This window comes from Thunnus thynnus, chromosome 22, assembly GCF_963924715.1.
Source record: "Thunnus thynnus chromosome 22, fThuThy2.1, whole genome shotgun sequence".
Classification (NCBI taxonomy): domain Eukaryota; kingdom Metazoa; phylum Chordata; class Actinopteri; order Scombriformes; family Scombridae; genus Thunnus; species Thunnus thynnus.
Window position 1 is genome coordinate 16,796,070 of NC_089538.1, and position 21,895 is coordinate 16,817,964.

The 21,895-nt window shown below is 41.2% G+C and overlaps 1 protein-coding gene across 2 annotated transcripts in view; it reads right to left on the reverse strand.

The window, feature by feature from the left end:
* Positions 1-2,896: 2,896 nt before the first annotated feature.
* The window catches only part of gal3st3 (galactose-3-O-sulfotransferase 3), a 39,561-nt gene continuing 20,562 nt past the window's right edge, over positions 2,897-21,895 (reverse strand). The window contains exons 2-3 of one of the 2 annotated variants that reach the window (XM_067579828.1): positions 12,089-12,191; positions 2,897-8,394 (exon numbers count right to left, since the gene is read on the reverse strand). In XM_067579828.1, the coding sequence (XP_067435929.1) occupies positions 7,074-8,394; positions 12,089-12,171 (1,404 nt within the window). In that variant the 5' untranslated portion in view covers positions 12,172-12,191 and the 3' untranslated portion in view covers positions 2,897-7,073. Of the gene's footprint in view, positions 8,395-12,088; positions 12,666-21,895 lie in introns of those variants that run through there. The other variant, XM_067579827.1, reaches the window with a different exon arrangement.

The window sequence follows — 21,895 nt, forward strand, 5'->3', positions numbered from 1 at the left end:
GACTTGTTATCTAGTCTGTAGAGCAGTGAAGTCCAGGTCATGTCCAAACCCCAAAGCTCTGCTTGTTTGATATATTGATCATCACCGGTGAACAGTTGAGCAAGCAAATTAGTCACTTTGGTTAATGTCAAGATGTTAATATGATCAGGTAACGTGTGATGTCATTGACAATACATTGTCTAATGTCCAGCGGCGACACAACATTTCTTTGTGAAAATGTTTTCCTGAACCTTTCGTTTGGTTCTGTCTGGTCGATCAAAATAGCGGCTCTTTACTGTAAGAGTTGATGTTCGAGTGGAAACACATTTAACCCTCAGTGCCATGATTTTTTTTTTATTTTATTTTTGTGATTACTGCAACGTGAGTCACAGGGCCGGAATACATCAAGGTTGGAAAATGCACTTTCCCCCTCGATGATGAATAGGTGCCTGACATTTCAGGTCCAATCATAGTGCAATCAAGGCGAAGCACTTGAGCTAAGCTATGACAATTCACTGCCGGCAATTTACCCAGAGTTCCACTTGTGTGTTTTCCAATGACTAATCTCATAAATTGTCACACAGAACAGCATGTGCATAACACACAAATACATGGTCATGGAATTAATAAAATCCATTGTAGTGGAGTGTTAAAGCTTGAATTTCCCTGTGTGTGTGTATGTGTGTTTGTTGCGTTGTTGGTGTTTGAGGTCTCATTTTGGTTTTGTGTCGCAGGGGAACGTGTATTGTTTTTTTTTTTGTTTGTGTCTGAGAGGCCTTTGTGTGCATGTGTAAAAGCCTTCTGATACATTAACAAGAGATTTAATGAGTTTGAGTGCATGATGCACAGCGCACAGCTCTCCGGCTGTTTGTGTGTTATGTAGTTAAATGTGATCTTGTGAGTGCATGTAGCCTGATATCCCGAATGAGTGTCCATTTTGTTGCCGCTGCATTATTCACCCTGACAAGCTTGTTTGTAATTTTCTGTTGTGGTGGGTGGGGGGGGGGGGGGGCTTTTAAGGGTTAAGTATGCTTCAAACGAACTCTGTCATACGGCGTGCAGTTTGACAATGACCGAAGGCAAAAGTGTTTATACCTCTCCTGAAATGGCCACACTTGAAAAGCCTGCCATCATCCCCACCGCCTCTCCGAATCTCCAAGAATTCATTGGTTTTTCTGAGTCAGATAAGGGTCAATTTATGGCGACCTGAGTGAAAAAGCGACCGTCACAGAGAGGGGAGGAGGAGGAGGACGGGGGTGGGGGGAGATGTGATATCGTTTTAAAAAAAGACGGCGCATATTTTTAGTCTTTCCTGGAAGGCAGTCATAGCGTTGCGCTCGGCTGTTGACATGAAAAGTGACACAAATAGTTGAATGAAAAAGGAGAGCTAGAGAGTGAAGTTGAAACCCTGACTCCTCTCTCACCTCGGCGCAGCTGACCGATCATTACGTGAAGTTACAGAAATGGCGGGGGGCGCAGAAATGGAGGGAATTTAACAGGCTTTTCCACTGTCTGACAAGCATGTCTAGCAGAAGTCTACAGCCACCTTAAGGGTGCACGCTCTCTGAGAGTCTCACCTTGAGAAATTCATGATGTTTCACTACTTGTGCACGGAAGCAACAGAAACATTAAGTATAAAGGAGGAGAGCTTGAGAGAGAAATTCAAATCCAGCCTGTTTTCTTACCTCCTCACACCTGGTTTGAAAAGTTGCAAAATATGTTTGGGGGCATTTCAGATTAGATGATCAGACAAGCGTTTCTTTTCAAGCATACTGACGCCTTTAATGGGGGGTATCCAACCAAAATTCGCTTCCCATTCATGTCTATGTGGAACCCATCTCCTTAACCTAGGAGTTAAATCTGATTCAAGTTGTCTAGCCGGTTTGAGAGAGGGGAAGTTTGTTTATATTCTTGTTTTATTTAACTGAGCGACGAAATAATACGTGAAGCAGAGAAGAAGCTGGTTGATTGTAGCGAGTGTAAGGACAGCGACGGGGGTTAATGACGGTGACGTGTTTGATAAAACGCTGTATCATTTACAACTTTGTGGACATTGGCCATGCTAACTCATGCAGTTTATGTTTACAACTACACCCACATTATCTCCTATATATCTGCTATATATCTATTTCTCCAGGTGGATTTTTGCTCTGGCTACAGACCAAAATCTACCTTTTAAATAGGCTGTAATTTATTAAATGAATACCTACCTGGGGTTAAGCTTCACTTTTTTTTATTTTTTATAGCCTACATTGTTGTTTGGTAATTGTCAACTCTGCCATGTAGTGCTGTCAGAGTGCATATTTGCAACCTGGTACGTCTCCCTGCTGATACACTCTTTTCAGTCATTATGTTATCGCTTAAGTTAGTGTGAATATTATAATTATGCTTATGATTATAGACGTGATTATACAAAAGGTGAAAGATGTGAGAAGAAACACGGAGAGGCAGCCTGTCCAGAGGGCCACCTCGCAGCAGGTGCCGCCATGGCAACAGAAGGCCATAATGACAGAGGGGGCGGAGGGTGGGGGGGGGGGGGGGGGGGGGGGGGGGGGCGCAGGCAGCGACTTGATTGCTTCAATCACAGTCATATGAAACACACTGCTTTGCATTTTGTTTTTGTCCCTTTGAGAAGCAATTTGTTCATTCATTTAAGCAGGCGTGCTGGATGGAGGTAATTTCAAACGACTGATTGCAGGCTGAAATGTCTGGTTCGGGTCTTCGGGGAAATAGAAACCGTTTAGAACCAGAATCTTATTTGAGCAACTGTCGCTGCGCGTTATGTATCGCCGTTGATGAAGAGTGTGTTTGTGTGTCTATTACTCTGATATCCAGAATAATTCGAGTCAGCACATATCTGAATAAATCTGCATTGAGAAGAGAGACGGCAGAGACAAAAACCACGTTCACTTGCAGATGAATTGAAATCATCCAAACTTTATTTGTCACGCTCGCGTCCATCATTACAAAGCTTTGGGGCCCCTAGCTCTGATTGTCGCTGGCCATTTGTTCAGAGCCCTCGTCAACCAACCCAAACTCCTTCCATCAACAAAATAAAATTTTTTAAAAATGCCTCTCACTTCACAGATAAATCCACAAACAGAGGATGGAAATGGATGAAGAGCAGATCAAAGAGGCAATGCTGCTGGAAGGAAAATATTGTCCAAGAATTATCAAGTAGGCCTGATGATAGTAAACTTTCTTTTTTTTTTTTTTTTTGTAACATTTGACACCACAAGAAAGAAGCCCAGTTTGATTTTCTAGCAAAATGCAATTATAAAACAACAGCTTTGTGATGTCATTCTAAAATGAGCAGAAGAAGGGGCACCTAATGTGAAAATGATGAGATTTTAGCGTACTGTTTTTATGGCCCCTTTGGCATTTTCAAAGAAGAATAAGCGATCACATGACAGCATGACCATTACTGAAATTCTCCCACAAGAAGCAGAGAATGACTCGTACCATCAAAAGAGCACTTAGAGAGACTCAAAGCCGTGGCGAAATGGATCATAAATGAACAGTTGAGTAGAAATACAGACATATTTTTCAGCTGACTCACAGTCAGACACAAACATGGCAAGAAGAGTGTTTGAAAATATCTATTTTGCACCTACTAGTTATTGTGTTTAATGTTGTTTTTCTACAGTACCTGATAATATATCAGCAGTGTTTCAATAAACTCAAGGTTATCGGTTCAAATCATTTCAAGTTTTGTGCCAATGCTTCTGGAGACCCAGACGTCTCAAAATGAAATGAATAAATAACTATACGGATAAAAAAATATACAATAATATCATGAAAGTGTGAAATAGTCATTCAATAAACATTTGTTATTTCATCCTGGTTGTTTTTCATAATAACAGTTTATCGCAGGCCATTTTTTCCCCACTTTTTATTCCAAAAAGTCAATTTTCCAGTTGTTTTTTTAATTTGCAACGCTATTTTTCCCCAATGACTGCTTTATTTATTATTTACTGTTTTATTTATTATTTATCATCTTTATCTTTTTTTTTCTTTTTTGGGTCAATCAATACAAACAGAGCAGTGTAAACTATGTGATTGGCTGTTGTTTGATGATTAAACCACCAGAAAATTTCATTTTGGAATGAAACCTGCTGCAATATATAAAAATGTCTGGTAGTAAACTGTTATTGTAAAAAGAAGCACAATAAAAATAACATTTCATAATAATTAGCTGAGTTTTTAAGGTTTTTTTTTAGATTATTTCACAATTTTATGGTTGTATTATATATTTTGTCTGTAATTATTCATATAATTATTTATTTCATACATCCCATTGATTTAATATGAAAACATTTGGGTCTCCATAAATGCTTATTGACTGACAAATATACAAATAAATGATAAATGTGTGTTATTTTACAGCAGATTGAAGCAGTTCAGGAGCTAATTAAAATATATAACTGATGGTCAGCATCAGCAACAACCAGATTTAAAGGATAAGGCTGAAAATATTCTACATTATCTTGTGAAAAAATACCAAAACCAAATAATTGATCCTCGTATCCAACACCTGATTATTACTCTGTGCCAGTCCTGTTGGTGTTAACACTTACTTGCGCACCAAATGTGTATTAATATGCATCTGAAAATAGTCTCCATTACAATCTATTGTCTGATACTGATTTATGTTTGCTAAAAACTACAATACCCTTTGCTGTTTTAAAAAAATGAAGCCATATATTAATCACCTTTTTTTAAACATTTACATCTTCTGTGAGAACGAATGGGCTCGAGTGCCACCATTGTTGGTTTTTGGTCTCTTCTTGGAATTTGTTGACAACAGGAACAGGAAAATAATGAAAAAAAAACACTAACCTTATCCTTTTAAAGTGAGTTGAACAAAAAACTCCTTTAACAGTGTATGTACCTTGAAGAAATATTACACATATCTGTACACATTTGAGGTTTGAGGTTCCCCGGTAACTTCAGTTAAGCACACTTTGAATTCAAATATTCACTGCCACTTCATAAAGTGTGTGTTTCCTCTGCTCAGGTCTGGTTTCCACCTGCTCCACTTTTTATTTCTGTCGGAGCAGCAGCAGTTTGTGTGTTTTTCATTATTGTAACCTACATTGCGACAGCCGCAAAAAGCCTTGTGTGTGGTTGAGCGCTTAAACGCTGCCGAATGAAAGATTAATTTTAAAGAGACTATACTTGTTTCAGTGTGTGGTTTCAGAAGTGGTCTTTGTAGTTTTGCATTATGTAAAACATGTACAGAGTGAATATCTTATACTGTTGCCACATGCCTTGTTCCATCTCTGTTGCCTGAAGTGATTCGCTGAACATATGATGGTCCACTAACGCGATGGCTAAGCACAGTTTTTATCCAGTGATTCATGAAAAATAACAGTTAAAAATACAGTAATGGGATTCTTTAAGTCCCAATAATAAATTATACATAGTTTTAATAAATCTCACACACAGTATTCGCTTTTGTTGCCATGCCAACTCTATTGGCTTTGGACAAAAATACAATATGAAGCAGAGAGAGAGCCACTTCCTGGTAAACACACTCACACAAATACATGAATACACAGACATCCTTCCTGGCCGCTCCCCAGTTACTTAGCAGTACCCCGTTGATCACTGGAGGAATAAAAGAACATAAATGACACATTAAATATGAGCGGATTGCATTAAAAATGGATCACAGCTAAGATAGGTGATGACATTTTAAGATCCCAGCTGGCCTGCTGGCCCACCAGCCTCACAAGGCTCTGAGCGTGCTGTGTCGTCGCGTTCGCTTTTGTCCTCCTGAACTTCCGCTTCAGGTTTGGAATGAGCGGCTTGTAGCCCGGTTCGACGTGTCCTTAATGAAAATGTACGGTCGTGTAACCCAAGAACATGGGCCATAGGAGGGCTGTAAGAGGAGATGATTAAATATTCAAACACTGCAACCCACAGGCTTCAAGCCTTTGTCCTGTCAAGTTGTTTTATGTTTTTGTTTGTGCCAGTATGTATGTGTGTGTGTGTGTGTGTGTGTGTGTGTATGTGTGTGTGGGACGGGGTTGCTGGTAGGTTATTAAATCCATGCCTTTCATATAGAACATATAGGCTTGGAGATCTTATTGCCCAAGATTTAAAAATATGAACCCATAACATCCAGAAACCTTCGACGTAAAGTCTCTATGATGCGAGATGTGCACTCAGATGGCGGTCTGAGCCAGTCACAGCTGCTCTCTGTACCGAGGCTGACCGGAGGGTAATGGCAGGGATGCAAGGACGAAGGGAAGGGTGCAGGGGAGGAAGCCAGAGAGGTCGAAGGCTGAAGAGACGCAGGCTATATGTGTATATCCAGTCTTTGTGTGAGTAAGAGCAATAATAGAGTATCCAGCAGTCTTTGGGCTAACCCCCTGGATAAGGTCTCTCTCTTTTTCCCCTTCCTCCCTCCGTTGCTTTAGGGTCTAGGGTTTGGAAGAGGGAAGGAAGAAGAGGGAAGAGAAGAGTTGTTGATTGTGCTGTTGTATTAATGGTTGGAGGTGATCTCAATGTCTGTCTGGCCTCTTAGGAGGCTCTTTGGAGGCCTGACAGCTGATCCCTTCATGTCATTATGTCTCTCTCAAGGACTTTAAGTGGCATATGTTAGGGAGAGAGAGAGAGACAGAGCGCTTGAGAAACAGAGAATGAAAGCAAGTAACATGATACTATACCAGTGTGATACACACAAAGCTCACTCTGTGCCTCACAATAGGCCCGATATCGCCACTTCCCTATTGAGTCCTGGTCGCACATAACAGATTTGCTTCAAAGAGCCACTTTCAACTAAAACTCTCTCCAGTCCGCTGTGGTCGGGCGTGCAGAGGCGTGCAACTGAGCCGTGTCCCAGTGTTGATTTCTCCCGCCCCTTGTGTCTGCCAAACCCCGATGCTGTTTCACAGACCAGAGAGGGAAGAGATTCAAGTTCAAGTCCAGATATGTCTAACCCCCTTTCCCTCCTTTATTTTTATCCCAAACTCCGTCTAGAAGGGACAGGAGAGACATTGATTTGAGAACAGCCCAGACCATCGTCTCGTGGGTCAGGATGGGTAGAGCAATGCAGTCTTTGGACATTCATTAATAATATTTCCAGTCTATGAGGCCTGGGTCTGTGAGGACCCTAATTTTGTGGTCCGACCTTGAGTTCCTGCAGCAGGCCTTGAGGTGGAGGTGGACCCTGTTCCTGATGCAGGACCAGGGGCTGCAGGTGGTGGTTGGCTGCGGTGGATTTGAGTATGCCGGGGCAGGCCTGTGCGTATGGGCTGCTGGAGGGGATGTGACTGCTGCGGAGGCCGGAGCTGGTAGCCTCTGCGGTAGCGTATTGATTGGGAACGTAGGAGAACCCGTGTGTACTGGACTTCTGGCATGATAAGCTTGAGGCAGAGCTCCTGGGCCAGACTCGAGAACCCACCGCTGAGATTTACCGGAAGGTCGTAGCCCACAATGTCGACTTTTCCGCTAGGCTGCCAGGGGCGGAGGTCCTTGTTTTTGATCTGCGCAGCTGAGCGAAGAAGCGGCATCCGACCGCCGAAGCAGCTTCTCATCAGTCTCTCCTGTGCTCGTCGAAGGAGTCGCACCTCCCTGGCGACACAAGCTGGACCCAGAGCGGACAACTGGCGCCACAGTGAGGCGTTGAAGTGGTCATACAGCCGAGCATCTAAAGAATTCCAGGCACGGATTTTGGCTGGGAGGCCTGGTGTGAGGCTCCGCTTGGAGCTCAACGTCCGCATGTTGAGCTTAACATACAGGATGTCGTCCAGATCCCAGGAGAGAAGATGGCGAAGGAGAACCAGCGACTCATCAAAGTACTCAGCAATCATCACCAAGGAGAACACCCGCTCTACTTCCGCCACAAAGGCCCGGGCGTACGCCACATCTGTTGCAGGGCGATCCTTGTCTCCTCCCAAGTCGAAGGTCAAGGTGTTGCGTGCATACATGGAGTCCTTCTCATCTGGCCGGTAGTAGCGCCAGGGCTCCCCTAGGAAAGCCTCCAGGGAGCCGTTGGGGACCCTCTTGAAGCTTTGACAGTACTGGTTGTAGTAACTGAACAAAGACTCGAACATGGAGCCGGGCTCTCTCAGGATTGTGACATATATCGTGTCGTTAGGCATCAGACGCTGCATTTCTGCCTTGTTGAAGCGCATGTGGCTGGTGATGATGTTTGGCGGCAGCGTGTGGGGGTGAACAAAGTGAGAGGTGAAGGAGCGTGGGTAGCAGAACTGGTGGCCACAGGCCTGCACGGGCAACGCCACAGTCAGGTTGTTGCGCTCTGCGAAGCGGAACAGCAGGTTCTGCATGGTGGTGCTGGCCGTTTTGTGGGTCTTGAGAAAGGCCACATTGGTGTGCTTGGGTTTCAGGCCCGGGGCAGGGTGGGAACGGAGGGCAGGACAGCCGAGGTGGAAGGCCTCCATGGTCCTGAAGGAAGAAAAGTAATCATTCATTTGAAGCTCCATTAACTCCAGAAAAAGGAGCAGTTACTCCAAATAAAACTGTGACATTGCAGACATAATTGCACAGATTGAGGTGTGGAGAGAGAGGCTGAAGAACAGGGAAGTTAAAAAGCGAACATGCAGGGGAACTGGAAAGAGAGGCGACTGAGACAAGGGGGCAGACACTGGAGTAGGATAAAGCTACTGAGGAACAGAGTACCAGAAACTGAGTGCAAGATAATTTAAAGTGTGTCCACATTGTTTGTTAGTGGGACTGAACGATAAATCAATATGAATGTTTACTGACTCTTCAGTTGAGTCATTTCATGATTAAATGAACTTACCGTGTTATCCTTTTACTAAATCTATCAGATGTTATCTGATATAGTGATATAATGATTTCCAGCTATTGTGATTAAAAAAATGACAAATTGAATTATGAATATGAATTATACTTATTATAATTAAGTTTTGGTTTTATTTGTGTAAAGAGATGTATCAGCAACAGTCCATTGCACAAAACTGTACTTTTGTGTTAGGTAATGTGGTTTGCATCCATTACCCTATTGTGATATATGTATATATATGTACTCAGAAAGATATTAATACAGCTGGATCAGTATATGTGCCAATACTGACTATGATCCATGTACCCTCCATCCAAAGCTGTGTTCAACTTGTTTGATAACAGGATAAACAAACACACAAAGCATTATTTTGTTTTATCGTTTTTCGTGTGACTTAAAAAACAGAAATCCATGTGCTTTTCCCATTTTTAGTCTATATAGCATAGCATAGCATAGCATAGCATAGATAGATAGATGGATAGATGGATAGATAGCATTGCCATGGGCAACCCCCCCATCTCCCCAGAAAAAATGTTTTTGAGTTTATTAAATACCTGCAGCGATCCCCCACACAGAGAGACGTTCCAGGTTCATACAGTGAAATTGTTTGGAATAAAGCAGCCGTCCTGCTGATAAATCCTGAGCTCCATCAGAGCTGTCTAAAAAAATTATTTCAAAGTCAAAAGTTTAATTCTATTTCCCCTGGAGAGTTTCCTCTGTCCTGCTAAGTTTATAACCACAGTTTTTTTTGGTTTGCTGCTTAAATGTCCCATATGTGCTGCAGTGAAACTTTTCCAATTACTGAAAGCAGCCTCTCTAAAACTACTCTTTAAAGTAAATTGTTAAAGAAAACACTCATAGCGACATCAATACAACACACAAAAAGGAAATCACCTGGAAAGCTTCTGCTGCTCGGCATAATTTAAAAAGCAATAAAGCCTCCATGGACCAGTAGAGGTGGACTGAAATGTCCACAATAAGCAGCTCTGTTGGGCTTGCCTGGTCCTTTACCTGCTCCCCTATCTTACCAGCCACCTGGAGGTGGGGGTGCTGCAGCAGGAATAAAAACTTTAAACAGCAAAACTAAAAACAGTAGTTATAAACTTGACAGGGCAGAAGAAACTCTCCAGAGGAAACAGAATTAAACTTTTAGCTTCTGAACTCTGAAATCATGTTCCTGCAGCTATGCTATCTATCTATCTATCTATCTATCTATCTATCTATCTATCTATCTATCTATCTATCTATCGATTAGGGCTGTAGTCTGCTGGTCGACTGGTCGATTAGTTGGTCGATATGCTCTCTTCCGACTAAATTCTCATTGGTCGAATAATCTCTGTGTTATTTTCATAAGGAGAAAAGTGCTACATCAACAGCTTTCCAGGACTAATCCATTATTTCCTGCGGCGGGAGGGACAGACTAACAAACTACCTGTGAAAAGGGGGGTGTATTCAAAACACCCCTGTTGTTTTCACAACTTTGAACTCGCCCAACCTGATGGACACTGATGGTCTAACTGTACTCAATGTTTATTGAACTTACTGAACGTGTTTCTCCATAATGACACAACGAGAACCCCCGCCAGGCCAAAAAAATATTTTTTAATATTTGATTTCCGAATGAACATCCATTCATTCGGAAATCGATAACGTTTGTGAGTCTCTGTGCAGCGCTGTTCCGGTACGTGAGTCAACCTCTGTTGTTGCCTGGGAAACCACTGGTAGCGTGACTCCGTTAAGGAGTATGTTTGCGTAGCAGGTGGGAAAGAGCGAGGGGCAGAGAAGTGACGGTGGATGCGAGCGGGGCAGAGGAAAAGGTTAGTAGTAAGTTGCCAGTACAGTACAGACTACAGTGTGTCAGTTAATAAATGCTAAAAAAATCACGTCAATTATTTCCCCAAATGCTGGAAAAGTGAAGGGGGTTAGCTCCAAAGTTAGCAACAATGGGTTAGCATAACATGAAGACGCAAAACAGAAATACAGAACAGAGAAAAGATTTTCTTTGGTTGACTACAGCCGTATTATCTATCTATCTATCTATCTATCTGTCTGTCTATGCTATAGCAAGCATAGTCAATGACATTGTCTTTGTAGAGATGCAGTTGGGGCAGATAATATAGATATAACAATAAAAGCAATATTAATAACAATTGTAAATCACAATTGCCAATTTGAAGACAAAAATGGGAAAAGCAAGTGGATTTCTGTTTTATTTTTTAAATTGACACGAAAAACTGAAAAACAAAATAATGCTTTGAATGGAGGTTACATGGACCTGACTGTATTACATTACAAGTCACATTAAATACAGTTTATTTGTCAGCGTCATAAAATTTGGCTTCCACCATCAGTCACAGTGATCCACAGACTGTTTTTGATGCCACAGCAGCTGCTGGCCTCACGTTACATTAAAAAATGATCCCAAAGAGTTCAACACTGTGAGTTTAACAAATTTTAAAATTGGGAAAAAGAGAGCGCTGGTATCGTATCGGTACAGCTGTAATAAACTGAGTTGAGGTTTCAGCATCAGTATCATGAGAGAAAAATTTGGATTGGAGCATCACTGTTAATAAAGACATACTGATTTCAAGCATAAAGCCCAGTCCTACTGCATACAGTACAGTAGCATGCATACAGCACACAATATCAAGTATGGAGGCCACTATGCAATTATAAATAAATCACATTTTTTAGCATCCACTGGGGTCATACTTTAAAAAAAAGATGACCAATGAAACACCCAATTGCCAACATTGTAGCCAAATGTTCATGATACCCTTTTATCTACAGCAAAAGAGCTAAATAAAAAAAGTCCAATCACATGTAGCACTGTGAGAATACATACTGAATCCTTTGCACTATTATAATATGTAATATTCCCTACAGACCAAACTAGAGAGTCAGATATTAAACAGGCGAGAAAATGAAGTAAGTAAGTGAAAAGTGGGGAGACGAGGGGGCAGAGCAATAATGTTCAATGAAGTGAGACAGTAAAGACGGGGATGGGGAAAAAGTTTCATAAGTAAAATGTGAAGAATGAGAAAAATGGGAAAGGGTACGAGAACAGAATACAGGTCTGTCAAAGATCTACGATCCATCCTCTCTTTTAATTGGTCCCTCGACCAACTTGTCTCCATATCTGGCTATTATAATAAGCCAGAGCCTCTACGATTCATTTGACTTAAAAAAGGAAAAGACAGTAGCTGCCACTATCGTATTTTTCATAAAATATGAGCACCATATGGACTTATAGAGAGATAGAGGGTATATATAATGTGACTAGTGTGTGTGTGTGTGTGTTTGCATACGTGTGGGTGTGTTTCAATCACTCACCAGCTCAAGTGGCCCCCATGGTGCAGCAGAAGACTGACAGTGCTGATGGCAACGACGACCAGGAATATCTTCTTCTGCGACATCGCTCTCGGCTTCACTGGGACTGTGGGAGGAGAGAAAGAAAGAAGAGAAAAGAGTGAGGCGAGGAGAGGAGAGAACATCGGTGAAGGTAGAGTAGGTAAACGCCAGAACGAGGGCAGGTGTAATGAGAAAGCGGAAAAAACGAGGATGAGCCGGGGAAAGGAGAATGCCGGTGAAAATGGGCGACTGGGAATTGGGGGAACAAGAGGAGAAAAAGGAGAGTGGAGAAAAAAAAGATGAAAGGGAGCAGAGACAAGGAGAGAAAAAAGGGAATAGAGAGAGCGAACAAGAGGAAGAGACGGACATGGTGAGAAGGATTTATTCAGGCAAATAATTGCAGGGATCCATTAACAGGAGAAGGTAGTGTGGGCTTGGCTTCTGTCACTCTGTAATAATACAGTGAATGATACTTTCATTACCTTTCGCAGCAGTAATAGTCACATTCACTGTTTCACCCTTTTATATTCTCTTGGCTCACACCCTGGACAGATGCCCCTCTCCATCAGATCCAGTCAGTAATGAGGGACATGCATATGTGAAAAACCAACAGCTCTTCACAGCGAGAGTCCTCTGAGGCAGAAACTCCTCCCGTGTCACTTGACCCTGCGCCGCTAAAATGCTACGACAGCAATGGAACCTGGGAAGGAGTCCAAGTCTCTCTCGGCGGCATCTCACTTGCATAACAATGGCTGACGTCTCTCTCCTTGATTACACAGTCCTGTTACCATCTGCACACATGCCAACAGACATGAAACTTGGCTCGCCTCACTCTGAGCGGTGGTATTTTACACCGCGTATGCCATTTGGTGGAGGCTTTTATCCGAATTATGCCGTGAGTGCATCATTTTTAAGCATGGATGACCCCAGTGGGAAACTACTGACCATGGCGGTGTTACTGCCACCCACTCAAATCATTAAGGGTTTTCTGCACAGGCAGAGAGGCTGGTGAAATAATAACTGCCAACCATACCAGTATTTAAATTTAATTTTACAGCTTCTTTTTAGGCTGCAAGTCTTATTTTTTTAAACAAATCGTTTAATCTAAAAGACTGTAAAATGTCCAAAATTAGTTAAAAATGTCTTCATATGTCTTTTTTTTTCTGTCCAAACCCTAAAGATATTCAATTTATAGTGATATCCATTAGAGAAAAGCTGAAATTCACATTTGAGAAGCTGGAACCTGTGAATGTTTGGCATTTTTGGCTGATAAAATTACTTAAAGGAGACATATCATGCACATTTCCAGGTCTATACTTATATTCTGGGGCTTTAAAATCTAAAAAATTATTTACATGTTTGAGCTCGATCAGAAATATGCGAGCGGACGATGCAAAAACAGCCTGTGGAACAACCTTAGCAACGAGAGGAAGTAGAGGAGACATTGCAAACAAAGCGTTCAGAGAAGGTTGAAGCCCTGACTTTCTACTTTCAGGGAGCATTTTTACATAAGTTTTGGAACAATTTGACAAGACTGTCAAAGAAATTAAATGAATGCACGTTGATGAGGTGTATGAGTAAACAAACACACTGATTAAACAACTAATTAAACACAAACACACATAAAAGCTGATATGTTTCCCTAAACTGTGATTTCAAGCATTCAGTGAAGAAATGACAGCTGACCTTGCATCATCCGAGTGAGAAACGTGAACCCTGACTTTCATTTTTCCTCCTGATGTAGCTCTGAAACGCTTGAACAGCTGCTGCTGTGCTACTTCAGCCGCCCGCGCTCAGCAGGAAGCTGCATAAACACACACGTGTGCGGGCACACACTGATGCACAAAAGCTCAAAGTCTACTCTGATTCTAAACAGGCACTAATGCTCTCACACTAATTGATGCATAGACTTGAAGCCGCACAGTTTCAATTGCTTTTTGGCTAGTTGGTACAATAGTCTGACCACAGTGGCATCTTGTCATCCGCAGCCTCACCACATTATAGTTTTACATTTTGTTATTATGGGAGAGTCAAATGAGCGGTCTAAGTGTTCATACAGTTACACACACTCAGATCTGTGAGCTTTCCAGAACAACCAGAGTCATTAAACGCCTCGCTTTAGGGCACCTTGGCAGATGTTGAGGGAAGGGAAATCATTACTCATTCATAACCCCGATTTACCCAACCAGTCTGGGTTTTTTTGGGTTTTTTTTTTTTTTTTTTTCAAACCCAAACCTTCGCAGGACCCAGATTTCACAGGAGTGCAGTTTGCTTCTCTTTATAATTTCCACGTTGATGAAAGACTGAGAAGGATGCAAAGACTCTGCAAGGCAAACAGTATACAAACAAACTGCAAAGTCTAATAAAATCCATTTGAATAGGTTTGAGTGTGCTCACCATGCGGTATTGAGGGTGTGTGTGTGTGTGTGTAAGGAGGTTTGTCCATTGGTTTGGCAGTAATGGGAATTATAAAGACAGCTGGTTCACCTGCATGAGTGTGTGAACGACAGATGGGGGGCGAGTAATTCTGTTGACCGTTACCGCCATAGTCGCCGTTTAGTATCAGCACATCATGATGTGTTGTTTTCTCCTGCGATGACTTACGATTTAGTGAATAAACGCTTGAAATGCTGAAACTGAGCCACACTGGATACAAGTGTTTCTTAACGTGACAAATCCTTCCACTCTGTCAGCCTCTCAGCGTCGGCCGATCACTGAGACACTGATCACTGCAACTTCTCATTTATTTTCATCATCAAGTCATTCGCTGATTGTTTCATGTCTAAAATGGCAGAAAATTGAGAGAAGCACAAGAAGACATCTTAAAATAGCATGATTTGTCCAACAAACAGCATAAATCCTCCAAAAAAAACCCAGAATAACAGCCGTCAGTTCTCACATTTAAGAAGCTAATTGGCATTTTTGCTTGTTAAATCACTCAAAGGATTCATAAATGACTGTGTTTCTGATGACTGACTAATGGTTTATGTATTTGTTAATTTGTTTGTTTGCACCACAGCCATTACCAGTGAAACAGGAAATCCAGGCTTTTCCACAAAGCACAAGGCAACAGAATCCGATTTAACTTCAAACTAATTTTAGAGTGTTAAATAGCACTCAGCAGAGCCTGTGCAGGGCTGAGTTTGCCCACCAATGTATCTTTCTTACATGTTACATGCCAATATTGTTTCCTGCCACAAATGCGCAGTTGCTTTTAAAGAAGCTTCTGGCAAGATGCAGCACTATCAGAGATAGATGTCTTGAAAACAACTCGCTGCACTTTTGAGGTTGCGTAGAAGTTAAACTCTTTAATAAATAAAATGTTCTTTTTTTGAACGTTTCCTCTCTTTTACATTGTTCCTGTTTTGTCTGAACACAGTCTGAGTAGTTGGAGTTATTCATTTTCATGTTTCCCTTCATAAAAAAACATTTACAGCCGTTATATCTTTCAAAAAAAAACGACCTCCGCTGACTTGAAAACTGCCCGAGCAAGATAATCCACGACATTAAACATGACACCTTAATGTGGTTCTGCCACAGTTTCTGCTTTATTTCATTTTCACCGTGCCCGAGTCGAGTGTTTTCATCGGCTATCTGTGCCCTCGTCACATCGACGTCTCCTTACTGTCAATCACCTGACACCCACAGGAGGAAATGAAAGACTCTGCCAGGACGTGTCCTCGGAAAAAAACATTTCACCTTTACAACTTTATTGTCAGATGTGTTTGTATTTAGCCGGTGATAGGAAAGCAATGAAACCCCTAAAGGTGTGTTCAGACTGAAGTGAGCATTAGAGTCGGCATGAATAACAAACAAATAGAAGGGTAAATACGCTCTAGGTGGTCGAAATTCGTGCAGAAGTTGCATCTGAAGGACTACAGACAACAGGAGACGAATGAGAGGATGTGAATGGAAATAATTAGATTCTCTGCATTCGTTTGTAGCAAATAAAATGCAAAAACATTTCCGGCACAAACAAACGAGGCAAAAATAAGTTTCAAGTGTTCAATCTAAAACGCGCCTTAAAGCCAACTTATATGTCACTGCGGCGACCATCATCACAGAGACCAAAGGTAAGTAAGTAATTAACAAACTGACTGAATGTTTAATTCATACAGCAATATCTATCTAAAGGTTGCTAACATGTGCAACTTTAAACAACTGGTCATAAAAGACCAAGAAAGTGTCTTTTTCATTTGTAATAAGAAGAATGTTTAAGTTTAAACATCTATTTTTATCTGTAATAAGTGGAATATGTTATTTTTAAGAGTTTACAGTGTTCCCAGTATGTTTCAGTATTATAACCAATAGAAATTATGATGAAAACTATTTTAAAAAAAAGGACCCAAATTGTAATTAACCACCTTTTCTTTCACCGTTACAGCTGCTTGCTCATCCTCAACATCCATCCAAAAAAAAAACAAAAAAAAACAAGTGGAGCAGTATGAACTTTTCATCACTATCCTAAGAAATGTCACCTTTTCCTGGACGGTCAATTACATTTAGTTACACCGGCTGCTTCGGCTTAAGGTTAGCTTCCATTTGCATAGGAAAATGTCACTGTAATACCTGGTTTGAATTAAACTAAAAAATGAGACGAAGCACAGACAGGCGGTGTTGGGACGTGGTCAGCACTATGAAACTATGCACAGCAGAGACGCAGGAGCTGTTTCTGGTGATAAGCAGTGCTCCGAGTGTGTGTGTGTGTGTGTGAGGGGATGGAGGTAGATCAGGTGTCACAGACAGTTAATAAAAAGGGATTTAAGTGGCTTTCAGCAGACAGACTCGACCTCTTCCCTTTATCCACCCTCATCTGCTCCCACCTTCTCCTCCTCCTCCTCCTCTCTCCTCTCTCCTCTCTCTGCACCGACACTCTGGCCTCTTTAATTAAAAAGGTGTGATTAGGTTTCTTTTAACGATCGGCGCAGATACAGAGCGCATAGAGGGAGGACATCGGATCCCTCCTGTTAGCAGACAATGATTCAGAAGATGAGCGAGACAGGAGAAAAGATACCTTTAATAGATATTAAGATCTTATTTGTGTATTGTTTTAATGATTAAGTGAGGGATAATCCACAGGGAGGTGTGTGTTTTAAAGGATTTCACACATCACATGAAGGTAAGAACCACTTTGCCTTGACTAAGCCTTTGCACGCAAACCTCAGAGTGGATTATCCCCTTTACATCGCAGTCACTCGCCAAAGATTTTAAATCACAGCCAATTATGTTTGGCCTCAGAGGTAAAAAGGCTATGAGACAAAAGTTAGTCAATCATTCCCATGATTTTAACATGTTGCCATGGTTACACATGTTGGCTAGCAACATAGAGCGGGGAAAGTGATTGAAACGGCGCCAAAGCACAAGTGTTTTATGACCACAGCTTGACCAATACTGGATTTTTGATTTGGATCAGCGTTTGAGAGTGATAAAAATCTTACAATATACTGTATAAGCAGATTTTTTTAAAACAATACATTAATTATTTGATGGCAACTCAAAGAGTTGTGATAAAGATAAACTGAGGGAAGATATAATGCTTCACTTTGTCTGTCTGCTGGGAAAATTACATACAGTGGAGCTTTTTCACTGGAAACGAGCTTGATGAGAGCGGCCATATTGAACCAAAACAGTAAAGTTGTGGACTGTAAAACCAAAACAATGAGCTGAAAGACACTAAATCGCTCAGTAGAGTTGGGGGTAAGTGAGGAGTCGGGTGATTAATCTCCTTTCACATACAGTACAAATAATCAGCATTGTTAATATGATAATATTGATCAGTGCAGTGACATTATTTTTTGCCAGTAACTACAACAGTTAGTCTCCAGCGTTTCTCCGTGGGTGTTTTTGTGTCTCCCTACAAACACAATGTGATTTCAGATGGAGATATGTGAAGGAATTATCCTCATATCTCCCTTAAATTCTCCCTGAAGGTGATTCAAACTTCATTTCCTCTATTTTCCCTGCACATCTTTCCTTTTTGTCTCTACTATCTTTCTGTCAGTTTGCCTGCGTCTCTCCCAGAGGTCTTTTTTTTTTTTTTTTTTTCCCTCCAACGCTCCAGCTGCAGTGTGAAAATGTGATATCTCCAAAATGTCAGCTGTTCGTGAATCAATGAAAAAGAATGGAATAAGTTTTGAAAGAGTTTGAAGCCAGTGTCACAGCGTTCTGGTTCTGCAGACGCTACGGCGGTGACACAAACAAATAGAGGATTATAATTCAAAGACGTAAAATACACACTGAGTGAGAGACAGAAAATAACACACTCAGAACATTTAGACACACACAAAACGCCCTACATGATCTAGACATAAAAACAGCAACTCTGGTCCCCACACACACACACAGATGTTCATCACACAGACATGCACAAAAACACACAAACACACACAGCTGACTACAGCCTAAAGAGCGTATGAAGGTGGCTTCATGCTCCGTCCTCCGGGGCAACAGCAGCTGCTTCGCTCCATGATCTAGTCATCTGTACTGATCTCATGTGATGACCTTTGACCTCTCCTTAGGGACTTTTACAGCTCAAATGATCTGCAAGGTTTCAGAAAAAATAACACACACACACCTACACAGACACACTTTGAGGCTTTAAGCTCGCATGTGTTCGTCAATATGAGATTAGTGATCTATAATTCCTACTTTCTCATATGGTGTTTTGCTTCCGAACCAGCCAACATACCGAGCTATAACAGCCGATAGCTTATGCACATATGTTAACTTAAACCCCGCCCCCCATTCCCTCTCAAACACACACACACACACACACACATATGCACAGCTGTTCTGCAGCCACCAGAGAAATGACCAACAGCGCGGCCATCAGTAACAGGATGACTGTTGCTGCGGAAAACCAAGGGCAAAGCCTGACGTACCATCTAACACTGTGAATAGATACACATGCAGTCAGCTCTCAGACCTGAGGGCTACATTAGCATTAGCGCTGCCCTTCAACAGCAAATGTGGAAAATGCTAGTTTTCTAGCTATATGCTCCTACGACAAAAGTCCCCAAAAATGAATGAGAGCTGCAGCGGCAGTGACGGCAGCAGGGTGGAGCATTGGCCTTCTTTCAGACTAGCATGGGTTAAAGGGTCAGTTCACACAAACTACTGCTACCTCTGGTCTAGCCATGAAGGTGGTTTTGGTTTTTATGGCGAGGTTTTGAGATATCACCCACTGCCACCGCAATTCATTTAAAGGGAACTAAAGTTTAGTTTAGTTTTGCATTTTCATAAAGTTGAGGCACTTGTGAGAGACAGATCTAGTTCCTTATAGTCAAGCTCTAAATGTCCTGGATCCTACACTTCCCATAATGCAACTTGACCTCCTCATTCCTTGTGCGTTCATGTCTTTTGACTTGTAAATAGTAAAGTAAAGTTGTAAATACGACCTGGAAAAGCTCTGATATATCTACAGCTGCAACAATTAGTCAGTTATTCAATTAGTTGATTGACAGAAAATTAATCGACAAAACTTTTGATAATTGATTGTTTGGAGTCATTTTTTTTTAGAAAAAAATGCTAAATTCTCTTGTTCCAGTTTCTTTTATGTGAATAGTTTCTGGTTTCTTCAGTCCTCTTTGATAGTAAGCTTTATGTATTTGGGTTATGGACTGTTGTTCAGGATGTTTTAGCTTTGCAAAACAGTGATTGACATTTCTTACCATTTTCTAACAATGTTACAATTCTTACAATTTTGACTGATTCATTAATCGAGAAAATAATCTAAAGATTAATTGATAATGAGAATAATCGTAAGTTGCAGCTCTAGATAAATCTGGCTTGTCGCTTAAAGATGCAAAGGTGCCTCAGAAATAAAACAAAAGTTAACAGACCCATTTTCAATTGAAAAAATTGTTATATTGTAAATTCATAATGTTTTAACCCTCATACAACCAACTCTGCAGTCACTCACCCGCCTTGAGAACACTCGCAAGTCATAAACATAAGAATCTATCTCTTATCTATCCCGTATGTCATGCTCACAGATCTTACCCTCTTCATGTCGTTCAAGCTCCATGTCACTATTTTTCTGAATAAATGAACATGTTTTGTTGTCTCCAGGCCCAACTCTTGATTTTCTCAAATCTCCACACATTATGCAACAGTTCTGGCTGGTTGAGTAGTACGTAGTACGTACTGTGTGTGTGCGCTCCTTTGAAGAACTCCAATAGCAGCAGGTCTTACAACACAATATCCCAGTTATTAGTCTTATCAAAGCACCTTTGCACTTGAGATAAATGCTGGTATAATGCCTAGAAAGCCTACATAACAGTATATTCTGTTGATTATGCAGAACAGAAGGGACGTTATTTACAGAAGGACACATTGGTGCTGAATTTTCTCATATTCAATGCTATGAGCGCCATAAATTAAATTCTATTCAGCTCACCTTTTTTTGGAATTGAGGCAGAAAATCTCAGATATCAAACCAAAACTATCTGCATGGTTATATAAAACTGGATGGCGATGAGAACCCCATCCTGCAGAAAAGTCCTTGAGCGAGACACCGAATCCCTCCCAGCCCGAGGGCAGCTGGCCCTGAGGTCTGATCTCCCGATGCAGTTTTCTGCCCTGCAGGGATCAATAGGTATCACGTCTTATTATTACTGTTTACAAGGTGCGGTGACTCCAGCTTGACTTTGTTTATAAGGCATAGAATTTCACGAGGGCGACCTTGTGCCGGCTCGCTGCTTTCGCTCGACTTCTGCAAAAAAAAAAAAAAAAAAAAAGAGAGAGAAGCACTGGATAGGCGGTTGAACAGCTGCACCCTGACACAGAAATTCGTCTTGCCATTAAAATCTGCAGCTGCCCAAGTTACTGCTCAAGAACATCCTTTTTTTTTTATGATTTGAGGATTTACTCAAGAGCAGGCCAACAAAATGACAAGACCTTTTTGTTAAAACTACAGACTATGGAGAGATACTGCATAATAAGTTCTAAGAAATCCACAAAGGCTGTTCAGGGTGATCTCAGAAATCCATTCATTTTCCAGGAAGGCTGTTTATTGCTTACGTATTTGACCTACACACATAACAGCACACAGTTGATGATAATCGGGTGTCCATATACAGTATGGGGGTGAAGCAGGAGCTCAGATCTTACAAGTTTTTTTTTTCTGGGCACAAGTAAGCTGTTGGCAGAGAACTGAGGATTAATATCTGAAATCAGTGTTTGACAACAACCTGAGCGAAGACGCCAGGGACAATCTGAAGACTCAATTTAATATCAGAGAGATGAAGATGGACTCAAAGCATCTCTCTCTGTTGTCATAGTGACGAAACCTTAAAAGATAGGTTCACACTTTTTCATGGGTCGTTGTTTTAAGACGGATTGAGACATTGTGAACTCGTCCTTTAAGCCCAAACCTGTAACAGCGCAGGCTTATTGACAGTTAGCTGGATCATACCGAGACGTTTCGAGTGAACCAAATACTGTATGAACTCATTTTCAGATACAAATGTCTCACTTTCTCCTATTTATAATGAAAGAATGATGAGAAAATGCAGGTTATTGACAAATCATTATGATCTATTGGTGTAATTATCACAATTTAAAATTTAATAATGAAGATTTGCCTATACTTATAGACGATACAATATACAACTCAATAAATCCAAATTTACTAAAACTAACTAAAAGCTTCGGACCAATTCAGCTAGAACCTAAACACTAAAAGATATACACAAGAAATACACAAGAAAATGACAATAAACTAAAACTTGAATCTTGAGAAGTTAAATGATTAACTACAGAATTCACTTTGCTGGAACAAGTTCACGC